At 40.8% G+C, this 20,926-nt stretch overlaps 1 protein-coding gene across 1 annotated transcript in view; it reads left to right on the plus strand.

The window, feature by feature from the left end:
• Window positions 1–20,926, plus strand: part of LOC124775716 (glutamate receptor ionotropic, kainate 2-like) — a 282,789-nt gene that overhangs the window by 166,048 nt on the left and 95,815 nt on the right. Inside the window, exon 7 of the mRNA XM_047250541.1 lies at window positions 13,645–13,794. Coding sequence (XP_047106497.1) covers window positions 13,645–13,794 — 150 coding nt within the window. The remainder of the gene's footprint in view (window positions 1–13,644; window positions 13,795–20,926) is intronic.

A 20,926-nucleotide genomic window follows, 5' to 3' on the forward strand; every position in this document is an offset into this window, starting at 1 on the left:
TAAACGGGCCCTTTATCATTACAGGCCCTGGGCAGTGCAACATCATACTGACAACAGTAATGTGCTTATACTTACAACCTGACGTTCGTTTCACCTGACTTTGTAATCATTTAAATAAAACAACATGACCTTGCAGTGGGAGACATTTCGTCCCCCTCTTCCTTCTGTGAAATTTGTCAGTAAGCTTTTTGCCTTCCAACCTGCGAAATGAGGCAGAGTACAGCCGGTAAACGATTCACAAACGACGGTTTAGTGCCGTTAAAACGATTTCTTTAGACATTGTCGTAGCTGAAGGAATTTAGTTTATTCTTAAAACGTCTTATGCAGCAACGTTCACAGATGTCTCAAATAGGAAAAGCTCTTTATCCAGGTACGAAGGTTGTAAAACAAACTTCCCACAGTTTGTGTCAGGTTGATCTTTTCGTCTGATAGCACTGCGTAGGTATTTTGTCTATAGATCTTATCTCCACTCTTCTCTGCTGCTCATAATGTCCACGTTCGAACCACAACAAGTTGAGAACTAATATAAAACGAAAGTCATGCACAAAATGACCCACAAAAATGTTCCCCTTTTTGATAAGGACTACTCGGAGGCTTCTATCCACGTCTGTTCATTTTGGTGCTACTTCATTATGAACTTACTCAGCCCACTAATTAGCAACCTTTCACAGCACCGCTTTTCAAATGTTTCCAGCTTCTTTTGCACATTTGCTATTCTTCATACAACTACTGCTCCATATAACATCGAGTTTAAGATGCAAATTTTGAGAAACTGTGCGTGACTACATAGATTCCAATATACATCTATTGTTGGCCCAGGTCATATTTTGCTGTGCTTGCCTGACGATTCAGAAGAGGACCAAGCTGCACACACTGTCTGCCTGACAGAACTAAAATCGAAGTCGGAATAATATGATACGTAATAAATTGCATATCGAATCTTTCTACTGCACGGTGCCTTGAGGTAAGGGGCTCGTAATGCAGCTGGGCCGACGTCACAAAATATCGCTTTTTTGGCAATGATGCAGGATTGTTGTACCAGTGTTCTGTGACAGCTGACAAGGTTTTCTATGGTAGCAGTGTTCTACATAGCGTTCACAGACAAAACCAACAGTTTTATTTGCATAAATTGCGTCATATACTCATGTTTTTTTTAACAAGGATTACATGAGCCCTTTCACTCTAACAAGGCTGTTTCCCATGGGTTCATCTTCACTCCATTTCCGTCTCTGCACTTCGCAGCCCCTCAGCCTAAACAATATGGCATCTACCCTCCTTAGTATGTCAACGAGACTTCATTTCTTGTCTCCTAACAATTTGTCACAATTAACAGATGTACCTCCACTTCCACACAACCGTTGCCCCTTTCGCTCTCTCGAAAGGTAGGGCAGATTACAGGACGTGGCAACTTCCATTCCCACGGCTTTGACCTTCTAACAATACCACCACTTGCAAAGTAGGTTAGAAATCAGATTAATAATGTTGCTCACGCAGCTGTATCGGGCAACAACAAAGTTATTGACTGTGGATGGTATAGTCATAATGGAAATAATGAAGTAACTGTAAAAAAGTCATTAATTTTGGCACTTATCTTGAATGGATTCCCACGTAGATTTCGTCGAAGTAGTTATGGCTCGTCTTGTTGATTCTAGGGAGATTCCACTTTGACTGCTATGTATTTTAGCAATATTTGAAGACCTAACAAATGCGTTTTTCAGGAAATTCTTAATGATCAAACACTCCCAGATCAGAACAATGGTATGGTAGAAATAATTGTTGACTTGGTGTTCACGATTCACATTTTTGTTAAACTTCTTGTAAATTCACATATACTTCTTAATTGTCACATCATCAAGAAAACAGTTTTGTATCAATCTTCATATATTTAATTTCCGCTTACACCAAACACAAGACTTGACTGATCTTTTACAAAGCGAAATAACAATTTAACTTCTGCATAGTGAAACAGACAGCTCTGTGCGCATTCGCGCCAAAACGGTTAGAAGTAAGTCAAAGATTATGACAGTCTCACAGAAATGATTACACACAAGAACCATATCACTGTAATATATGGATACATCGGAGTACCTATACATTAATAAAGCCAAATGTGAATATTGTCACAAAAATATGTCTGTTACTTCGCAGAAAAGTAGTACGATATTACTGGTATCGAGAACTGGGGTTGGAGTGCCGTAATGGTGACGTAAATAAAGAGCCATTACAACCTCACCATTCAAAATAATTATATGCAGCTCACTACCTAGGAGCAAATTTTTTTTACATCGTTACACGCCGTTTGTGTCACTCAGTTCACAAAATGCCGGGATATTTCCATTGAAAGGGAGCAGCCGATTTTCTTCCTCGTCCTTCTCCAGTCCGGGGTTTGGCTCCGTCTCTAATGAACTGGTCGTCGATAGGAAGTTAAAGACGAGGGTGAGTCAAATGAAAACTTTAAATTTGTAATGTTGTTGTTGTTGTTGTGGTCTTCAGTCCTGAGACTGGTTTGATGCAGCTCTCCATGCTACTGTATCCTCTGCAAGCTTCTTCATCTCCCAGTGCCTACTGCAACCTACATCCTTCTGAAACTGCTTAGTGTATTCATCTCTTGGTCTCCCTCTACGATTTTTACCCTCCACGCTGCCCTCCAATACTAAATTGGTGATCCCTCGATGTCTCAGAACATCTCCTACCAACCGATCCCGTCTTCTAGTCAAGTTGTGCCACAAGCTCCTCTTCTCCCCAATTCTATTCAATACCTCCTCATTAGTTATGTGATCAACCCATCTAATCTTCAGCATTCTTCTGTAGCACCACATTTCGAAAGCTTCTATTCTCTTCTTGTGTAAACTATTTATCGGCCACGTTTCACTTCCATACATGGCTACACTCCATACAAATACTTTCAGTAACGACTTCCTGACACTTAAATCAATACTCGATGTTAACAAATTTCTCTTCTTCAGAAACGCTTTCCTTACCATTGCCAGTCTACATTTTATATCCTCTCTACTTCGACCATCATCAGTTATTTTGCTCCCCAAATACCAAAACTCCTTTACTACTTTAAGTGTCTCATTTCCTAATCTAATACCCTCAGCATCACCCGACTTAATTCGACTACATTCCATTATCCTCGTTTTGCTTTTGTTGATGTTCATCTTATACCCTCCTTTCAAGACACTGTCCATTCCGTTCAACTGCCCTTCCAAGTCCTTTGCTGTCTCTGACAGAATTACAATGTCATCGGCGAACCTCAAAGTTTTTATTTCTTCTCCATGGATTTTAATACCTAGTCCGAACTTTTCTTTTGTTTCCTTTATTGCTTGCTCAATATACAGATTGCATAACATCGGGGATAGGCTACAACCATGTCTCACTCCCTTCGCAACCACTGCTTCCCTTTCATGCCCCTCGACTCTTACAACTGCCATCTGGTTTCTGTACAAATTGTAAATAGCCTTTCGCTCCCTGTATTTTACCCCTGCCACCTTCAGAATTTGAAAGAGAGTATTCCAATCAACATTGTCAAAAGCTTTCTCTAACTCTACAAATGCTAGAAACGTAGGTTTGCCTTTCCTTAATGTTTCTTCTAAGATAAGTCGTAGGGTCAGTATTGCCTCACGTGTTCCAACATTTCTACGGAATCCAAACTGATCTTCCCCGAGGTCGGCTTCTATCAGTTTTTCCATTCGTCTGCAAAGAATTCGCGGTAGTATTTTGAAGCTGTGACTTATTAAACTGATAGTTCGGTAATTTTCACGTCTGTCAACGCCTGCATTCTTTGGGATTGGGATTATTATATTCTTCTTGAAGTCTGAGGGTATTTCGCCTGTCTCATACATCTTGCTCACCAGATGGTAGAGTTTTGTCAGGACTGGCTCTCCCAAGGTTGTCAGTAGTTCTAATGGAATGTTGTCTACTCCGGGGGCCTTCTTTCGACTCAGGTCTTTCAGTGCTCTGTCAAACTCTTCACGAAATATCATATCTCCCATTTCATCTTCATCTACATCCTCTTCCATTTCCATAATATTGTCCTCAAGTACATCGCCCTTGTATAGGCCCTCTATATACTCCTTCCATCTTTCTGCTTTCCGTTCTTTGCTTAGAACTGGGTTTCCATTTGAGCCCTTGATATTCATGCAAGTGGTTCTCCTTTCTCCAAAGGTCTCTTTAATTTTCCTGTAGGCAGTGTCTGTCTTACCCCTAGTGAGATAAGCCTCTACATCCTTAAATTTGTCCTCTAGCCATCCCTGCTTAGCCATTTTGCACTTCCTGTCGATATCATTTTTGAAAAGTTTGTAAAAACAAATCGAAATTTCGCTCCGTTATCCTGTAAGTTGGTAAGCATGCTACAAACAGCGGGCAGAATGGCCTGTAGGTGGCAGCATAGTGCAGATGCACACATACCGTCGCAGTATCAGCATAAAGATGGCCCCCCGACTTGCGACTTGCACCAGGGAAGAACAGCGTTCTGTTATGCGTAGTGAAGGTGTGAATCCTATTGAAATTCATCGACGAATGAAGGTTCAGTACGGTGATGGATGTTTGTCACAGCAGCAGGTCTACGAATGGAGTAGGAAGTTGGCAAATGGTGTGACTTCAGTGGAAGATGCTCCTCGTCCGGGTCAGGCACAATGAGTTGTGACTCCACAGAGCATTGCAGCAGTTGAAGCCATAGTGAAGGAAAACCGCCGAGTGACATTTAATGACATTGCAGTATGTTTAGGGATTAGTCATGGGTCAGCACACAACGTTGTGCATGATGTGCTCCAGTTTCACAAAATGTCTGCAAGATGGGTGCCACAGCAGCTGACTCCTGAAATGAGTGAACGACTTGTTGATGCTTGTGAAGAACTTCTTCGGCGCTTTGAATGAGAATCGTTACTGGAGATGAAACCTGGGTTCACTTCCACCAACCGGAAACCAAGAGAGCGAGCAAGGAATGGCGCCCTTCCTCATCACCAAAACCAAAGAAGTTTCCAATAGAACCATCAGCAGGGAAGGTTATGCTGACTCTCTTTTGGGACGAAAAACGCGTCATTTTGGAGCATTACATGCCCAGAGGGACCACTGTCGCCAGTGCATCATACACAGTTCCCCTAAAAAATCATTTGCGGGCTGCAATCAAATCAAAGCGACGTGGATTGCTGTCAGCAGGTGTCATTTTGCAACATGACAATGCAAGGCCCCACACTGACTGTACAACAGTTGCAACGATCACAGACCTGTACTACGGTCGCAGGTTCGAATCCTGCCTCGGGCATGGATGTGTGTGATGTCCTTAGGTTAGTTAGGTTTAAGTAGTTGTAAGTTCTAGGGGACTGATGACCACAGACATTAAGTCCCATAGTGCTCAGAGCCATTTTTGAACAGACCTGCATTTTGAGTGTCTTCGTCATCCACCGTTCTCACCAGACCTTGCCCCAAGTGATTTCCATACGTTTGGACCACTCAAAAACGCAATGGGAGGAAAGAAGTTCCGTTCTGATGAAGTACGCCACGCGGTGCATGAGTGGTTGCGCGGACTACCTACAGAATTTTTTTCTAAAGGTATTTATGCACCTTGTAAGCGCTGGAGGCCTTGAATTGAGCGTGGGGGAGATTATGTTGGAAAGTGATACAGCTTTGCACCACTTCTGCTCAATAACTTGTAAGAGGTCCAAGCAGATTTAATTTCGATCTATTGCTCATGCCCTAAATGCGATATGCAAGGTCTCTGACCAGAGAGCAGTGTTGACTGCAGTAGGAACTGTGTAGCTGTAGCAGTAAGTTGTTGCTAGTCTGGAGTCTGCTCTGGTCTGGTATGGTGTATCGTGTTGGCTGGCCGGTCGCGGTGCAGCGATGCCTCAGCCTGAGTATTATTGTATAAGGTAAAAAGCAGCCTCGCGCATATGTAGTAATGTTATCTCAAGTCGCAAGTAAATGTTTTAAAACTCTCGTAATAATAATCTTCCTCATAAAAAGTAACTTTTAACAACCATTCACATCAATTTAAAGAATTTACTAATTTCTCCCATCCATGATCATCCCGATTATTGCAATAGAAAAATCAGTTGCTCCCTTTCATAAATGACAGATAGGTCGGCCAGCATTGCACAGAGCTGTGCCGGAAAAATTTATTGTAAGAGCAGATATATCCGGCGACTTCATTGAGGTAAGAATTTTTCCTTTTTTTTTAATTCAGAATGATCTTTCAGGGCCATGACGCAGCACTGCTGTCGTCCAAAATTTATCAGGTTAAATTCACAGTGAATTATTGAAAAGTCATAAGTGAGCGACAATTTAATTGAGATGTTACTTACATTTTTTTATTACCAGGTTACTGAATTTATTTTTTTATTGGGACATTACACTGAATGTGAACGACATAATTATAATTTTTACTGTTGAGAGGTTTAGGAATTTTTCCGTTGTGAGGTTACGCTAAATGTGAATGAATTTTGAGCTTAGATTAAATCAGAAAGAATTTTGAGGGTAGATTAAATGTAAATGAATTTTGTAGGGAGGTTGCAAATGAGAAAGAATTTTGTTTTGAGGTTACACTATATTAGAATCATTAACCAATAATATTTATTTTATTTTGTGGGGAGGTTACACTTGGCGACAACCGGTTAGGATCGTACTTATTTGTGAATCTCTGAGAAGTAGTCATATATCTGCTCTTATTTACTTAAATGTAGTTTGCATCTGGCGCAACGCATTTACTAATTTGTCACTTTTTCTTTCACAGATCATCGGCAATTTATTGCTCTTTGTTGTAATTGTGTTTGTTCCATTTCGCTTTGTCTTTGTTTCATTTTGTGCTTAATTTTGATTTGTGAAAAATGCCGCGAAAAACTGTTAACAGTACATCGCGATGTGCAATGAGTGAAATAGCCGACTCGAATAATTTGACCGATAATAATTGCGACACACAGTGTAATAGTGATAATTGTCTAATTACAGATAATCAGTGCCTACCGATCACTAGTAATGATTTTGATCCTAATGATGAACAAACAAATTCAATTATGTCCACAGTAAATGTAACAATTGATGACGCGGCACGTTCCGATACAACGAACGCTGCCTAGTTTGACACACCCGGTTTGCAAATTTTGAATTGTGAACAGATAAATTTTTCTCACGAAGATGAACAATGTAGTCAAAATACGTCAGATTTATTTGATGCCGAGGTAGTGACCCACAGTGCACATGCGATTGGCAAATCTTTTCGAGAATCACAGAATGACCAAATGGTTACACAAAACGTGACAATTGCAGATACGCCATCAAACAGCACAGAGAATAGAGTAGGTAATATTGGCATGGATCAAGTTATGGCATTATTGCTACAACTTAATGAAAATTTCAAACAACAAATTAATGAATTGAACAAGCAAATTAATGAAAAACTAGACAACAATTCCAAACAGTCGAAGAAAGAACAAGACGACAATTTTAAACAATTGAATGAAAAATACGACAACCTTAATGAATCGAACAAACAACTTAGTGAACAGATTACAGCCGTTGCCGTGCAATGTCATGATACTAAAGAACAATTACGTGAGGAAATTAAGGCTTGTGCTAGGAGCAGTAGTGAATAAATTAGATCTGTGGCTCAAGAATTAAATAATACACATGCAGCCACAACTAAATTACTTAGAGATGAAATTAGTGCAGTCGCTAAACAATGCTCTGAAAACGCAACACAGTTACGCGACGAGTTTAAATTAATGTCAGCAGAACTTTGACGCGCGCTGAATGCGAAAGTAGACGCGAAATTTGACCAACAGAACAGACAGATTGACGAACGTTTTAATCACCACCTACGAAACAGTGAAACGCGTTACAGTAAATTTATACAGGAACAGAATAAAGTAAAGCAACAAGTCATGGAAACAATTACTGCACAGAGAGAAGAAGATAAGCGTAAATTATTTACGAAAGCAAAAACATACGTAGACAACAATATTGCTACAGTATCGGACGAAATCAAACAGTTGAACACCGAATTGCATGATGAAATCTCCGATCTTAAAACAAAAACAGACACACACACATTAGACTTTCAGACAATGACCAACAGACTTGAAAAGTTGGAACTAATACAGGATCCCGATGCCATCGAAGCAGACGTTAAAAAGTTGAACAAAACCACACGTAAAATACAAAAACAAATTAATGCTTGTGACACTAAAAACGACGATCACGTGAAAGTACTGACTGACAAATATGATGAATTGGCCAGTCGTATTGACGTTATCGAAAGTAATAATGACACCAAATCAGATGATACTTCACCAGTTTCGTTTAATCAAACCCCCGAATTCCAAAATTTACAGCAGACGATCGGTGAGATAGGTTCGTCTAATAATACATTACGTAGAAAATCGTCAACTTTACAGCAAGAAGTGACAGAGATGAAAAATGTTTCAGCCTGTAACACGGCACAGCATACGCCACATCCCGAACATTTCTTACACTCACACAGCCTGTATAATTTAGGTAATTTACAGAGAGTACGTGACTTAGATTCCGAACCGTCACAGACAGACAGATTAGCATACAATCCTGAACCTGTTCAGACATTCAAAGACGAAAATTTTGATTACAAGCACTTTCTATCCGTGAGAAAATTTAAAGTATTTAAAAATGACGGAACACAGATTCACCCCTTGGATTGGATACAACAATTTAGCTTTGCTTTTCCACCAACTTGGCCCATAACACACAAACTTGAATTTATTTGCAATTTTTTTAAAGGCAAACTCGCAACTCGCATGAGACCGATCGTGAGACAATGCTATTCGGTAGAAGAATTTCAGAATGCGTTTCTGTCAGCGTATTGGTCGAAGACGACACAGTGTGGAATCACGGATCAATTAATTATTTTACCGAATTATGAGAACTCAAATTTTTCCACTGTCACGCAATTTTTTGAACACATGGTCCAACAAAACCAGTACTTAAGTGAACCATACAGTGAATCTGCACTTATCCAATTGTGTGTTTCTAAATTACCACGATCGTTAAGAGTATCACTTTTAACAGGTCAGTAGAAAGAAAATATTTCGGCATTTAGAGATCTGTTACAGCTTTTGGAAGTTCAGCAATCAGATTATTCCTTCATAAACAAAAATTTTTCACATCATAACCAAGGCCAACAAGCATACAGCAATTACGATCAGCCACGCTATTTCAATAGCAAAGGTAATAGACGCTTCAGGAACGACAACCACCAGAACTTTAATAACAGACAAAATTTTAATTTTCAGTATCGTCAAAATTATCAGCAACAGGAACCACATTTTGGTAACAATAGAGGTTTTTCCCAACAACAGCAACAAAACCAACCGGTTAGCACACCTAACCAACAATGTAATGTGCAAGGTCAACCAAGCTTTAATGTTTCGCCGCCAACACGCATAGCGTCGGCTCCGCCAAATAGTAACGCACAGCAACAAGGAAATCAATACGTACAGAAAACACACCATTTTAACTCATATCGCAATGCACCGTATAGAAATGACTATCATGACAGACGTAAAAGTAATTAGCACAATTTTCAGCGTACGTTTAATAACAGTCGGTCTTATCAGCAACAGAATCATCCGCAACAACAGATTATCATGAATGAACCAGACAGTCGGTATCATCCCGAACATAATACGTCAGGAAGAAATAACAGAACAGTACAAACAGTCGAAATACCACAGCATCCTCCCGCAAATAATAGGACGTCAGATAGAATTTGACTAGATACAGTACAGGTTGCATCTTCCAGCAACGCAAGCAATACTTTTGACACACAGAATCTTGTTCACGAAAATGTTATTACTTTTGACGACATTCGAGACACTCTTTTGCAGGAAAAACCAGTTATTCAAAAAACCGTTTCACACCCTGTCGTTGAAGTAAAGATTGGATCATCCAAATTTTCAGCAGGAATCGATTCTGGATCACCTATGTCAGTTATAAATGAGGAAACTTTCAACGAGTGTAACAAAGAGAATACCTATCCTACGCTACCATTAGGCAAAATCAAAGTAAAAGGAGCAGTATCTGGTAAAGGAGTAGATGTAAAATTACAGACACACTTATCGTTTTGTATTGCAGGTCATACGTTTCACTCAAATTTTGGGATTGTTCCCTTAATGACAACAGATGTTATTTTAGGTACGAATTTTCTGGTACAACACGACGCGATTATTGACTTTCAAAATTCCTATTTAATGTTAAAGGATGAAAATGTACAACTGGCATTAGAATTTCAGCACTCTTTATCTGCAAAAGAACAAACAATTAATCGTACAGAGGCCATTTCTATATCGCGTTACATAGACTGTCATTTGACATTGTTCACAGATACGTACGTACACAACTATAATACTGCAGACGAAGCCGACTATGACGTTATACAGATGATTTCTGATAAAGTTAAACAGAGCAATGCAAATATAGAGGACGAACGTTCTCAACTACACAAAATTCTTTTACAGCAAGCTCCAGTTTTTGACAACGTCCGTGGTACTATGTCCGGTTTTATGTATGAATTTCTAAGATCATATTTATAATTATTTGGGACATGAATTCATATATGTAAATTACGATTTTGCGTCGCGCGGGATAACTGTGCGGTCTGAGGCACCTTGCCACTGTTCGCGCGGCTCCATCCGTCGGAGGTTCGAGTCCTCCGTTGGGCATCGGTGTGTGTGCTGCCCTTAGCCGAAATTAGTTTAAGTTAGATTAATTGGTGCGTAAGCCTAGGTACCGATGACCTCAGCAGTTTGGTCCCATAGGAACTTACGACAAATCTCCAACAATTTTTTAACAATTGCTACATGAAGATAGAATATACAAGATATATAAAGTTGCAAAATGCTCCAGCACATCACATCAAATTAGACAATTTTACACGCAGGACTAAAATTATTCGGTTAAAGAACTGTTGAAATTTTGTTCAAAATGGTTCAAATGGCTCTGAGCACTATGGGACTTAACATCTGAGGTTATCAGTCCCCTAGAACTACTTAAACCTAAGTAACCTAAGGACATCACACACATCTATGCTCGAGGCAGGATTCGAACCTGCGACCGTAGCGGTCGCGCGGTTCCAGACTGAAGCCTCTAGAACCGCTTGGCCACTCTGGCCGGCTGTTGAAATTTTGTATATATAAATCTATTCGGTGAAACTGTTTGTTCATTAAGTTACAGACTCTGCCTCCTCTCCGCACAGTGGCCTCTTCCTGACCCCAACACCTCCATTCGCAGACTGCCAGTCAGCCAATCTCGACTGTCGCACCATGCATGGCCCCTGCTGAGTTTCCGCACGACTGCCATCCGCTTACACCGTAGCGCAGGCGCTGGCCTCGAGCATATGTACTTGAATAACGAAAATTGAAAGCAACAGCTGTACTGTAATTCAAACGACGTTTATTCAAAACATGGTTCCAATTTCGACTCGGAAAAGAGTCATCTTCAGGCCCCAAGCATAATCTGCCATCAGCGTACAAACCGCAATGAGGATGACCAATGGAGTCTTCAAGTGTAAACAGTGCAACATATTAGCCATGTTAAGCCAGTATGTGCAACCAAGAAAGTAGAGTGCAGGGGGCAAAATCAAATGCATACCGTAACTTCTAGTAGCAAGCCCACCAATGGTCCAACTTAAATTCATGCATTTACTCCCGGTCGTTGTCATTTGCGCCTCACACACCAAATATGTTTCTAATACCTGTCATAAACGTACACTCAAAACCTCATCAAGCTGTGTTTTGTCCTCAACCCTGGCGCTGTGCAGCTCTGATTTCAACGCATCGCCCTGACTCGATCCATTCACACACTCTGAAGACAAATTCCCGACACAATTTCATTAGGCGTATACTCTAAGTTTACTAAACTCACATAGTTCAATAGAACTCACACCTCCAAGCTCCTTCCTCTCATCAGAGCTCCTGCCTCTTTCTTTTATTTCCTTAAATCTTAAGTCAGCCACAAGACTTAGTCACATCAACTGACAAATTTTTGTCATCAAAATTATATGTCTTCTGTGGCACATAATCCCCCCAAATTCTATAAGTCCCTCCAGATCCTTGAGTGCCATGCGGTCCACCTCACCTTCAGTATATGCCTTCCATCCCCCACGCAGATCCTCTACGACCTGATTCCTTTCCCTCATCTGCTCCTATTCCTCGAACATATCCGCATACTCTACACCTTCCACTGCCTTGATCCACCTCATCCCCTGGTTGCTCCTCTCCTCTCCAACCCCCACCCTCTGCCATGCCTTCACTGTTGTGTCCCCCCAACCCTTATCTCTGCACCCTTCATCTCCTTTCCCAAGGTGGCTTCTGTCAACTTTCCCTCCCGGATGATGCCCTGTCTCCCTCCATTTACCCCTCCTATCAACTCTGATCCTCATCTCCCCCTCCTTTCCTCTGTCCTTTCCCCGGGCTCCCTCTTCCCCCCCTCCCATCCTGTTTTTTCCCCATCTACCCTCTCTCTGCTTCCCTTCTCCCGCCCCCCTCCTCTGCCTTTCCCCACTCCCTCTCGCATCTGCCAGCCCCCCTCCCCCCACCTCTTATGAGGCCTCGTCCTCCGTCGGCTCCTTCCCCCCCCCCCCACTTCGTTTCTCCTCTCCTCCCCCCCTTTTCTTTCCGATCATCTGTCATGCTTCCCCCTGTCTGCCCTCGACTGTGGTGTATCATATTTGTGCCAACTTTTTAGTGTAGTGTTCAATTGAGTGTTCTGTGTTGTGCATCTTTCCAAAGTGTTGCGAACAAAAATCATGCTGTCAGTGGGTGTGATTTTTATATCGTTTGCAAACAGAAACCAGATTGTCACTGTGTCTTTTAATTGTCTGTCTATTATTTTACCTGTCTGCTTCCTGTGTATTCTATTAGCATCACCAATCCTTTGTTTTATGATTTAAGTGCCACAATTTTCCGCCATTTTAACATTTAAGTCACCGATTTTATCACCTGCTTTTATTATTTACTATCTTCATTTTTTTAAACAAATTGTGCAGGCTGAAGAGCGGCGTACTAAGCTGATGTCCCCTTCGGGGAGAATCGAAACTCAATAAAGGAAAAAAAACGGCACATAAATAATGATAAATATTCTGATTTCTTTTTAAAGAAGTTAATCTTTTTAGTGGCAGATTCCAGTTAAAGATATTTTTTCCATAAGTACGAGCAAATTTATGACCATCTGCTTGCTGTAGTCTGCCGCAAATACGAGGAGCAGGTGAAAGCATGGTGAAGCTTTGAGATGTACTTAATACAAAAAAAAATGGTTCAAATGGCTCTGAGCACTATGGGACTTAACTTCTGAGGTCATCAGTCCCCTAGAACTTAGAACTAATTAAATCTAACTAACCTAAGGACATCACACACATCCATGCCCGAGGCAGGATTAGAACCTGCGACCGCAGCGGTCGCCCGGCTCCAGACTGTAGCGCCTAGAACCGCACGGCCACTCCGGCCGGCTGTAGTTAATACATAAAAAATATATTTTGAGAGGGTAAACTGAGGCTTATTGTGTTTCAGCTAGAACTAGTTACTCGTTTGTTAGCGTTGAGAACACACTGTGTAGCAAGAGAAATGATTCTGCCTCTACTCAGTTACGCAAGAGTGCAGGAGTGGTGGTGTGTTGCAGACGGGTGAGGCGCTGATGCAGGACGCGGTGGACGTGTTGTCCGAGGCTCTGTTCCATCAGGACACGGAGCGACCCCTGCACGCTGAGAGACTCAAGTGCGACGGCCCAGCCTGGATGCGCGGCCAAGGCGTTCGACAGGCCCTGCACGACGTTAGTACTGACACCTGCTACTCTCTCTCTCTCTCTCTCTCTCTCTCTCTCTCTGGCTGTTGTTTCACACTGTTCATTTATCTAAACTATGGCAACCTTATTTCCTTATTTATTGGCATAATTTTTCTCTGTCAGCTAGACTGCACAACAGGTCTTCAATTTCCACATAATAATTCACAGTTAATTTCTCATTTACACCATAGAACTATTACTTTTTACAGGGTTTCATGAAAACCCAGAAACTTATACTAAATGAGTAGTAGGAAAGGTACTAAATTAACAGTGGTAACTGATTGTGAGACGAGAAAATAAAGAAGACTGGAAAGGTAGAAGATGTACATCATCCCATCACCTACGCAGTCCAGGTATAGAGGCCTAGGAATAGCTTCGATCCTGGTACCCCTGGACAGCACGTGTCGCTAGACTACTCTATTACTTCAGGTCATCACCGAAATACCGGGGTGTTAGGTTACACTTAGCTGCGAAGGGCTATCAACTTGCCTTTCCGAATCTGACGCCACCACATCACTTGTGTTTCTGCTATATGTTGAGCACAAACTGACATCTTCTGCAGCGCACAGTACCCAAAGGGGCCAAACTAATTTTTCCTTAAAATGGAAAGAAGGATCTACGGAGAAGGCGTCAACCCTGTCAACCGACAACAGACCAAACAGCCACTACACTCACCAGTGGTGGAGGTGATGAGAGTTCTGAGTGACTACTTTTTCTGAGTCATCAATATTTTGACTGGTTTCATTTTGATGAGGCCCTCCACCAGTTCCTATCCAATGCCAAACTTTTCATCTTAGAGTAGCATTTGCAGCCTACATCCTCAATTATTTCCTGGGTGTATTCCGATCTCTGTCTCCCTCTCCAGTTTTTACCCTCTACATTTTCTTCTAGTACTATGGAAGTTGTCTTACGCGATATTCTATCATCCTGTCCCTCCTCCTTGTCAGACTTTTTCACCTATCCCTTTCTCCGCCGATCATTTGAAGAACCTCCTCATGCCTTACCTCATCAATCCACCTAATTTTTCTTCTTTCTTTTGTTACACTTCACCTTAAATGCTTCGAATCTCTTCTGTTCCGGTTTTCTCACAATCCACGTCTCACTGCCGTACAATGCTGGATTGTAAACGTACATCCTCAGACATTCCTTCCTGAAGTCTATGTTTGATACTAGTAGACTTCTCTTGGCCAGAAAAGCCCTTTTTTCCAGTGCTAGTTTACTTTTTATGTCCTCCTTGCTCCGTTCATCATGGATATTTTGCTGCCTAGGTATCAATATTTCTTAATTTTTTCTACTTCGTGATCATCAATCCAGATGTTAAGTTTCTCGTTGTTCTCATTTCTGCAACTTCTCAACACATTCGTCTTTCTTCGTTTTACCCTCAATCCATATTCTGTACTCATTAGACTGTTCATTCCATTCAACATATCTGTAATTCTTCTTCACTTTCTCTGAGAATAATGGCATTGGCGAACCTTGTCACTGATATCCTTTCACCCTGAATTTTAATACCACTCTTGAACCTTTGTTTTATTTCTGTTACCGTTTCGTCGGTGTATAAATTGAAAAGTAAGGGCGAAAGACTACAACCGTCCCTTACACTCTTTTCAATCCGAGCATTTCGTTCTTTGTCTTTCTTGTTGTTTCCTCTTCGTTCTTGTATATTACCCACCTTTTGCTATAGCTTACCCCTGTTTTTCTCAGAATTAAGAACGTCTTGAACCACTTTACACTATCGAACACTTTTTTTTGTTCTTCCGAAATTCTAATGGCATGGCGCCAGTCTCATAAATTCTACTCACCAACGTCATAATCGTTTTGTTCCCACTTCCGACAATGATTTTAGAAATTCCAATGGAATGTTACCCATTCCTTCTGTCTGATTTGATCTTAGATCTTCAACACTCTTTTAAATTCAAATTACGATACTGGATCTCCTATCTCTTTCCTGTCGACTTCTGTTTCTTCTTCTATCAAGTCATCAGACGAGTTCTGACCCTCATAGAGGCCTTCAGTGTGCTCTTTCCACCTATTTGCTCTCTCCTTTGCATTTAAAAGGGGATTCCCATTGCAGTGTTAATACTATCCTGAATTTCCGTGCACATTTTTGTACTTCCTGCTTTCGTTGATCAACTGAAGGATTTCTTCTGTTATCCATGATTTCTTCGCGGTTACCTTCCTTGTACCGACGTTTTTGTTTCCATCTTCCGTGACTGTCCTTTTTAGAGGTTAGGAGGGAACAGATTGTTCCCTCCTGATTATAATTTTATGTGATATTAAGTGGCTGATTTCATAAAGAAGTAATTTTCATTTGATAGACTGATTAATGCAAGACCTTGAGACTATAGTGAAGAAATGGACAACCTGTGTTTATTTATTGAACTCCATAATACACTTCCTTTTAAGTATTCTACTGTGTGGCTACGCATTATTTGGATCTGATAAATGGAAGTTCGTTTTCTAGATGTATTAATTCAGAGACAGGTAGTTTATTGAATATCTGATGTCAACTTAAATGTTAGAGTACAGTCAGCAAAGATGCACCTGTTTGGTCCGGGAAAACGGGGATTGGCAACAGGTTCCCCCTCCACTACAGAAAGAAGAGCTGGGCGATCATTGTGTCGTTGCCGTTTGATTGAATTCATGATGCACTTCGGAGAGATCACACGGAACCTATGAAGGTGTCCGTCTTGGCAAGCAGATATTATTTCTGGGATGAAGTATGCTCTAATATATGTGACTAATCCGTTCTCTTTCAGGCGACTTATAGTTAGAATAACGTTACGACAACTTTTTGTAGTAATTTTGATAGTCGGTTTTACGGACAGAACTTTGCTTTCAGATGAAAGCCTGCAGACTCACTCCATTCATTAGTTTCAACGTAATCTTTCGGTGCGTTAAACACACATGAATAAGAATAGCTTTGCAATTCATTTAACTTCATTAATAAAGTTAACGTTTAGTGTTCTGAGTAATTTCGGTCTATTTTCCTTTGTGATGTAGGCTTCACCGAAGCAGGTAATGAACAATGCGGAAGATAGTCGTATCGTGTGAAATCAAACAGGTCATGCGTGTGTTAAGTGTGAAATATTTAGTGCTCAAGGCGTGTGAAGTTATTTGTTGAAATTTCATGAATATATACGGTCGGTGTTTGTCTCTGTACTACCTTACATGGATTTCCTGCGGGAGTCCGGAACGTTACGTCCTAACTTAGTTTAATGAATAGGAAAAGCGCGTGAAGTTTGGCATAGATGAAAATCCAAGACGATCAACGTGACGAGTAATAAATTATGCCATTGGTTTCGATCATTCACGTGGTGACGAACTGCACAATCGATGAGCTTACAGATCGTACTTGAGGATAGCTAAGTCGGGTTTACTTGTGTGTGAATCGTGTGAGGAACTTTACTATTATCCAACGGGGTGTAAATAATTTAGGTGAGTGAATTTAATGACTTGCGTCTGCCTATGAAAGGAGATGACTGCACAGTCAACAGAGAATAGCACGCTCTTGATGAGATTAAATGTAATCGTATGAAGAAATTTCTAGGATACATTAATTTAATTTTCTTTGTACATGTACGTCCATGTTCGTTCTGCCTCCCCAGTTTTCTGCCATTCGATTTCGTATTATGGTTCAAAGTGATATTATTGATACCCAATTCCCTGGTTGCAAGGGTTGCTAAAAACGAATGAATATGAAATAGGAACTAAAGATGACGTTCCAGCACAGCGTTCATTATGCTAGATATATAATTCCTTCCCCCTCTACTGAGCACAGAATAACGAAGAGAGGGCGCTCGGAGCTGCCGCGAGGTTTGAGGCGCCATGTTACGGACTGCGCGACCTCTCCCGTGGAGGTTCGAGTCCTCCCTCGGGCATGGGTGTACGTGTTGTCCTTAGGATAAATTAGTTTAAGTACTGTGTAAGTCTAGGGACCGATGACCTCAGCAATTTGGTCCCTTAGGAATTCATACACATTTGGAAATTTGGTTAATAACAAAGAGACCACTAATTTAATAAACTGGGTGCCCTCAACAATAGACAAAAGCGTTCATTCAGCTCTCACTATTACAAGTTTGTCATGATTTTGCTCTTGTCCTATGTTTAGAGAAATGATATATTTTCCGATAAAATTAATTGTGCAAAAGTAATTATCCATTGTGTTTCGCGTAATAATCTGAAATCTCACCTTTTCCACCGTGTTCCCGATTTCCGGAAGAGAGTAATTCCATTCTCATTGTAACTAGTCAGCCAGTGTTTAAAAATGATTGAAATCATAGTATGTAGACCGAATTGGAGTGTGATATGAAATATTCTTCTTATCATTATGAATTAACTGATTATTTGTATCGGGCCGCCCCTTTAATTGAATCATTGAACAAAGAAGACATTTTAATCGAAATGTGTGCACATAACACACTCTGGCATAGACTAAGAAACATAAGCCTCACAGTCCAATATCAGATTTCGGAATCTCTGCCTGACCATGATTCAATATAACTGGAATCTTCCTGTGTCTCCTATCCTTTTCCAAGTACACCTCTTCTTTTGTGATTCTTGAATAGAGTATTCGCTGTTGCCATGTGAAATGAATTGCAGCACTCAATTAGTCTATTAGATTTTCGTCCTCCGTTGCGTACTGAACTTCCCGTTAAACATTCTCATATACTTTTTCTATCTCATCATCTTCTGCTTAGCTCGTCGTGATGTATACTTGAACGACTGTTGTAGGTGTTGGTTTGCTGCCGATTCTGATGAGAATAGCACTGTCACTGAACTGTTTACAGTAACTCACTCTCTGCCCTACTTTCCTGTTTATAACTAATCCTACTCCCGTTATGCAACTTTCCGCTGCTGTTGATATTAAACTATAATAGATTGACCAGAAATCCTTGCCTTCTTTTCGTTTCACTTCACTGTCCTTCATTATATCTAGATGAAGCTTTAGCATTTCCATTTTCAGATTTTTTAGCTTCGCTGCCATGTTCAGAGTCCGGACATTCCACTCCCCGACACACAGGACGTTACCCTTTCCTTGGTTATTCAGTCTTTTTCTTATAGTCACCTTAGACTTGGAAGTAACCTCCCGGAGATCCGAATGGAGACTACTCTGGAATCTATTGCCAATGGAGAGATCATCATGACACTTTTTCAGTTACAGAGCACATAAGCTGTGGATACACGTTAATGTGACTTTAATGCCTCCCCCCAGAGGGGGACTGTCAAGGCAGACGTGACCATGAGAAATAGATTGAATAACTAGCGAAAGGATAATGTTCTACGAGACGCAGCGTGGAATATCAGAAGCTCGAACGTGATAGGAAAGCTAAAAAATTGAAAAGGGAAATTCTAAGGCTCAATCTAGATATAGTGGCTATCAGTGAAGTTAAATGGAAAGAAAACAAGTATTTCTGGTCTGAAGAGTATAGGGTAATATCAACAGCAGTAGAAGACGGTATAACGTGAGTAGGATCAATTATGAACAGGAAGGTAGGGGCGAGAGTGTGTTAGGGTGAACAGTTAAGTGATAGGGTTGTCCTCATCAGAATAGACAGCAAACCAACACCGAAAATGGTAGTTCAGGTATAAACGCCGACGTCGCTAGTTGAAGATGAGGAGACAGAGAAAGTATATGAGGAAGTTGAACGAGTAATTCAGTAGGTAACGGGAGTTGCAAATGTAATTGTCATAGGGGACTGGAATTCAGTTATGTGGGAAGGAGTAGAAGAAAGGGTTACGGGAGAATATAGCCTTGGTACTAGGATTGACAGAGAGGGAAGATTAACTGAGTTCTGTAATACATTCAACTAGTAATAGCGGGTACTCTATTCAAGAATCACAAGAGGAGGAGGTATGCTTTGAAGAGCCTGAGAGATACGGAAAGATTCATCTTGGTAGGACACAGGATCCGAAATCAGATACTGGATTTTCAGGCGTACCCAGGAGCAGATATACTCAGATCACAATATAGTAGTGATGAAGAGTAGGCTGAAGTTCAAGATATTAGTCAGGAAAAATCAAAACGCAAATAAGTGGGGTGAGGAAGTACCAAGGAATGAAGAGATATGGTTGAAGTTCTCTAAGGTTGTAGATACTACAATAAGGAATATTTAAATAGGCAATACAGTTGAAGAGGAATGGGCATCTTTAAAAAGGGCAGTCACAGAAGTTGGAAAGAAAAACATAGGTGGAAAGAAGGTATCTGCGAAGAAACCGTGGGTAACAGAAGAAATACTTCAATTGATCGATGAAAGAAGGAAGTACAAAAATGTTCAGAAAAATTCAGGAATACAGAAATACAAGTCACTGCGGAATGAAATAAACAGGAAATGCAGGGAAGCTAAGACGAAATGGCTGCATGAAAAGTGTGAAGAAACCGAAAAGAAATGATTGTCGGTAGGACTGACTTAGCATGTAGGAAGGTCAAAACACTGAAATTAGAAGTAAGAGTGGTAACAATATGAGTGCAATGGGATTCCACTGTTAAATGCAGAGGATAGAGCGGATAAGTGGAATTAGTACACTGAAGGCCTCTATGAGGGGGAAAATTTCTCTGATCCGATAGAAGGAGAAAGAGGAGTCGATATAGAAGAAATAGGGGATGCAGTAGTAGAATCAGAATTTAAAAGAGCTTTGGAAAACTTAACATCAAATAAGGCGGAAGGAATAGATAAGATTCCATCGGAATTTGTAAAATAATTGGGGCGAAAGGGCAACAAAAAGGTTATTCAATCGGTGTCTAGAATGTACGAGTCTGACGATATACCTTGTTACTTTTGGAAAAAGTACTCCGAAGACTGCAAGAGTCGAAAAGTGTGAGAATTATCGCACAATCAGCTTAACAGAGTTTTACCTGTCACCCAGTTTCTGCGACTCAGTCCAGAAAATAAATGCTAGTCAGTGTTGTCACTAGGCTGGAGTTACAGCGAGCTACAATAGTTGAACTATCTGATCTGTCCTGCTCATGTACAAGGTAACATAAATGTGCTGAAATCTGTGTGGATGGTACTGGCTCCATATACACAATCTGCCCTAAAAGTACCAAGACTGCTTTTATTCTAGCCGTATAAGCGAAGTCAGCGCAGTAGCTATAGTGGCATATTGAACAAACAACTGT

This window comes from Schistocerca piceifrons, chromosome 2 (assembly GCF_021461385.2).
Source record: "Schistocerca piceifrons isolate TAMUIC-IGC-003096 chromosome 2, iqSchPice1.1, whole genome shotgun sequence".
Lineage (NCBI taxonomy): Eukaryota > Metazoa > Arthropoda > Insecta > Orthoptera > Acrididae > Schistocerca > Schistocerca piceifrons.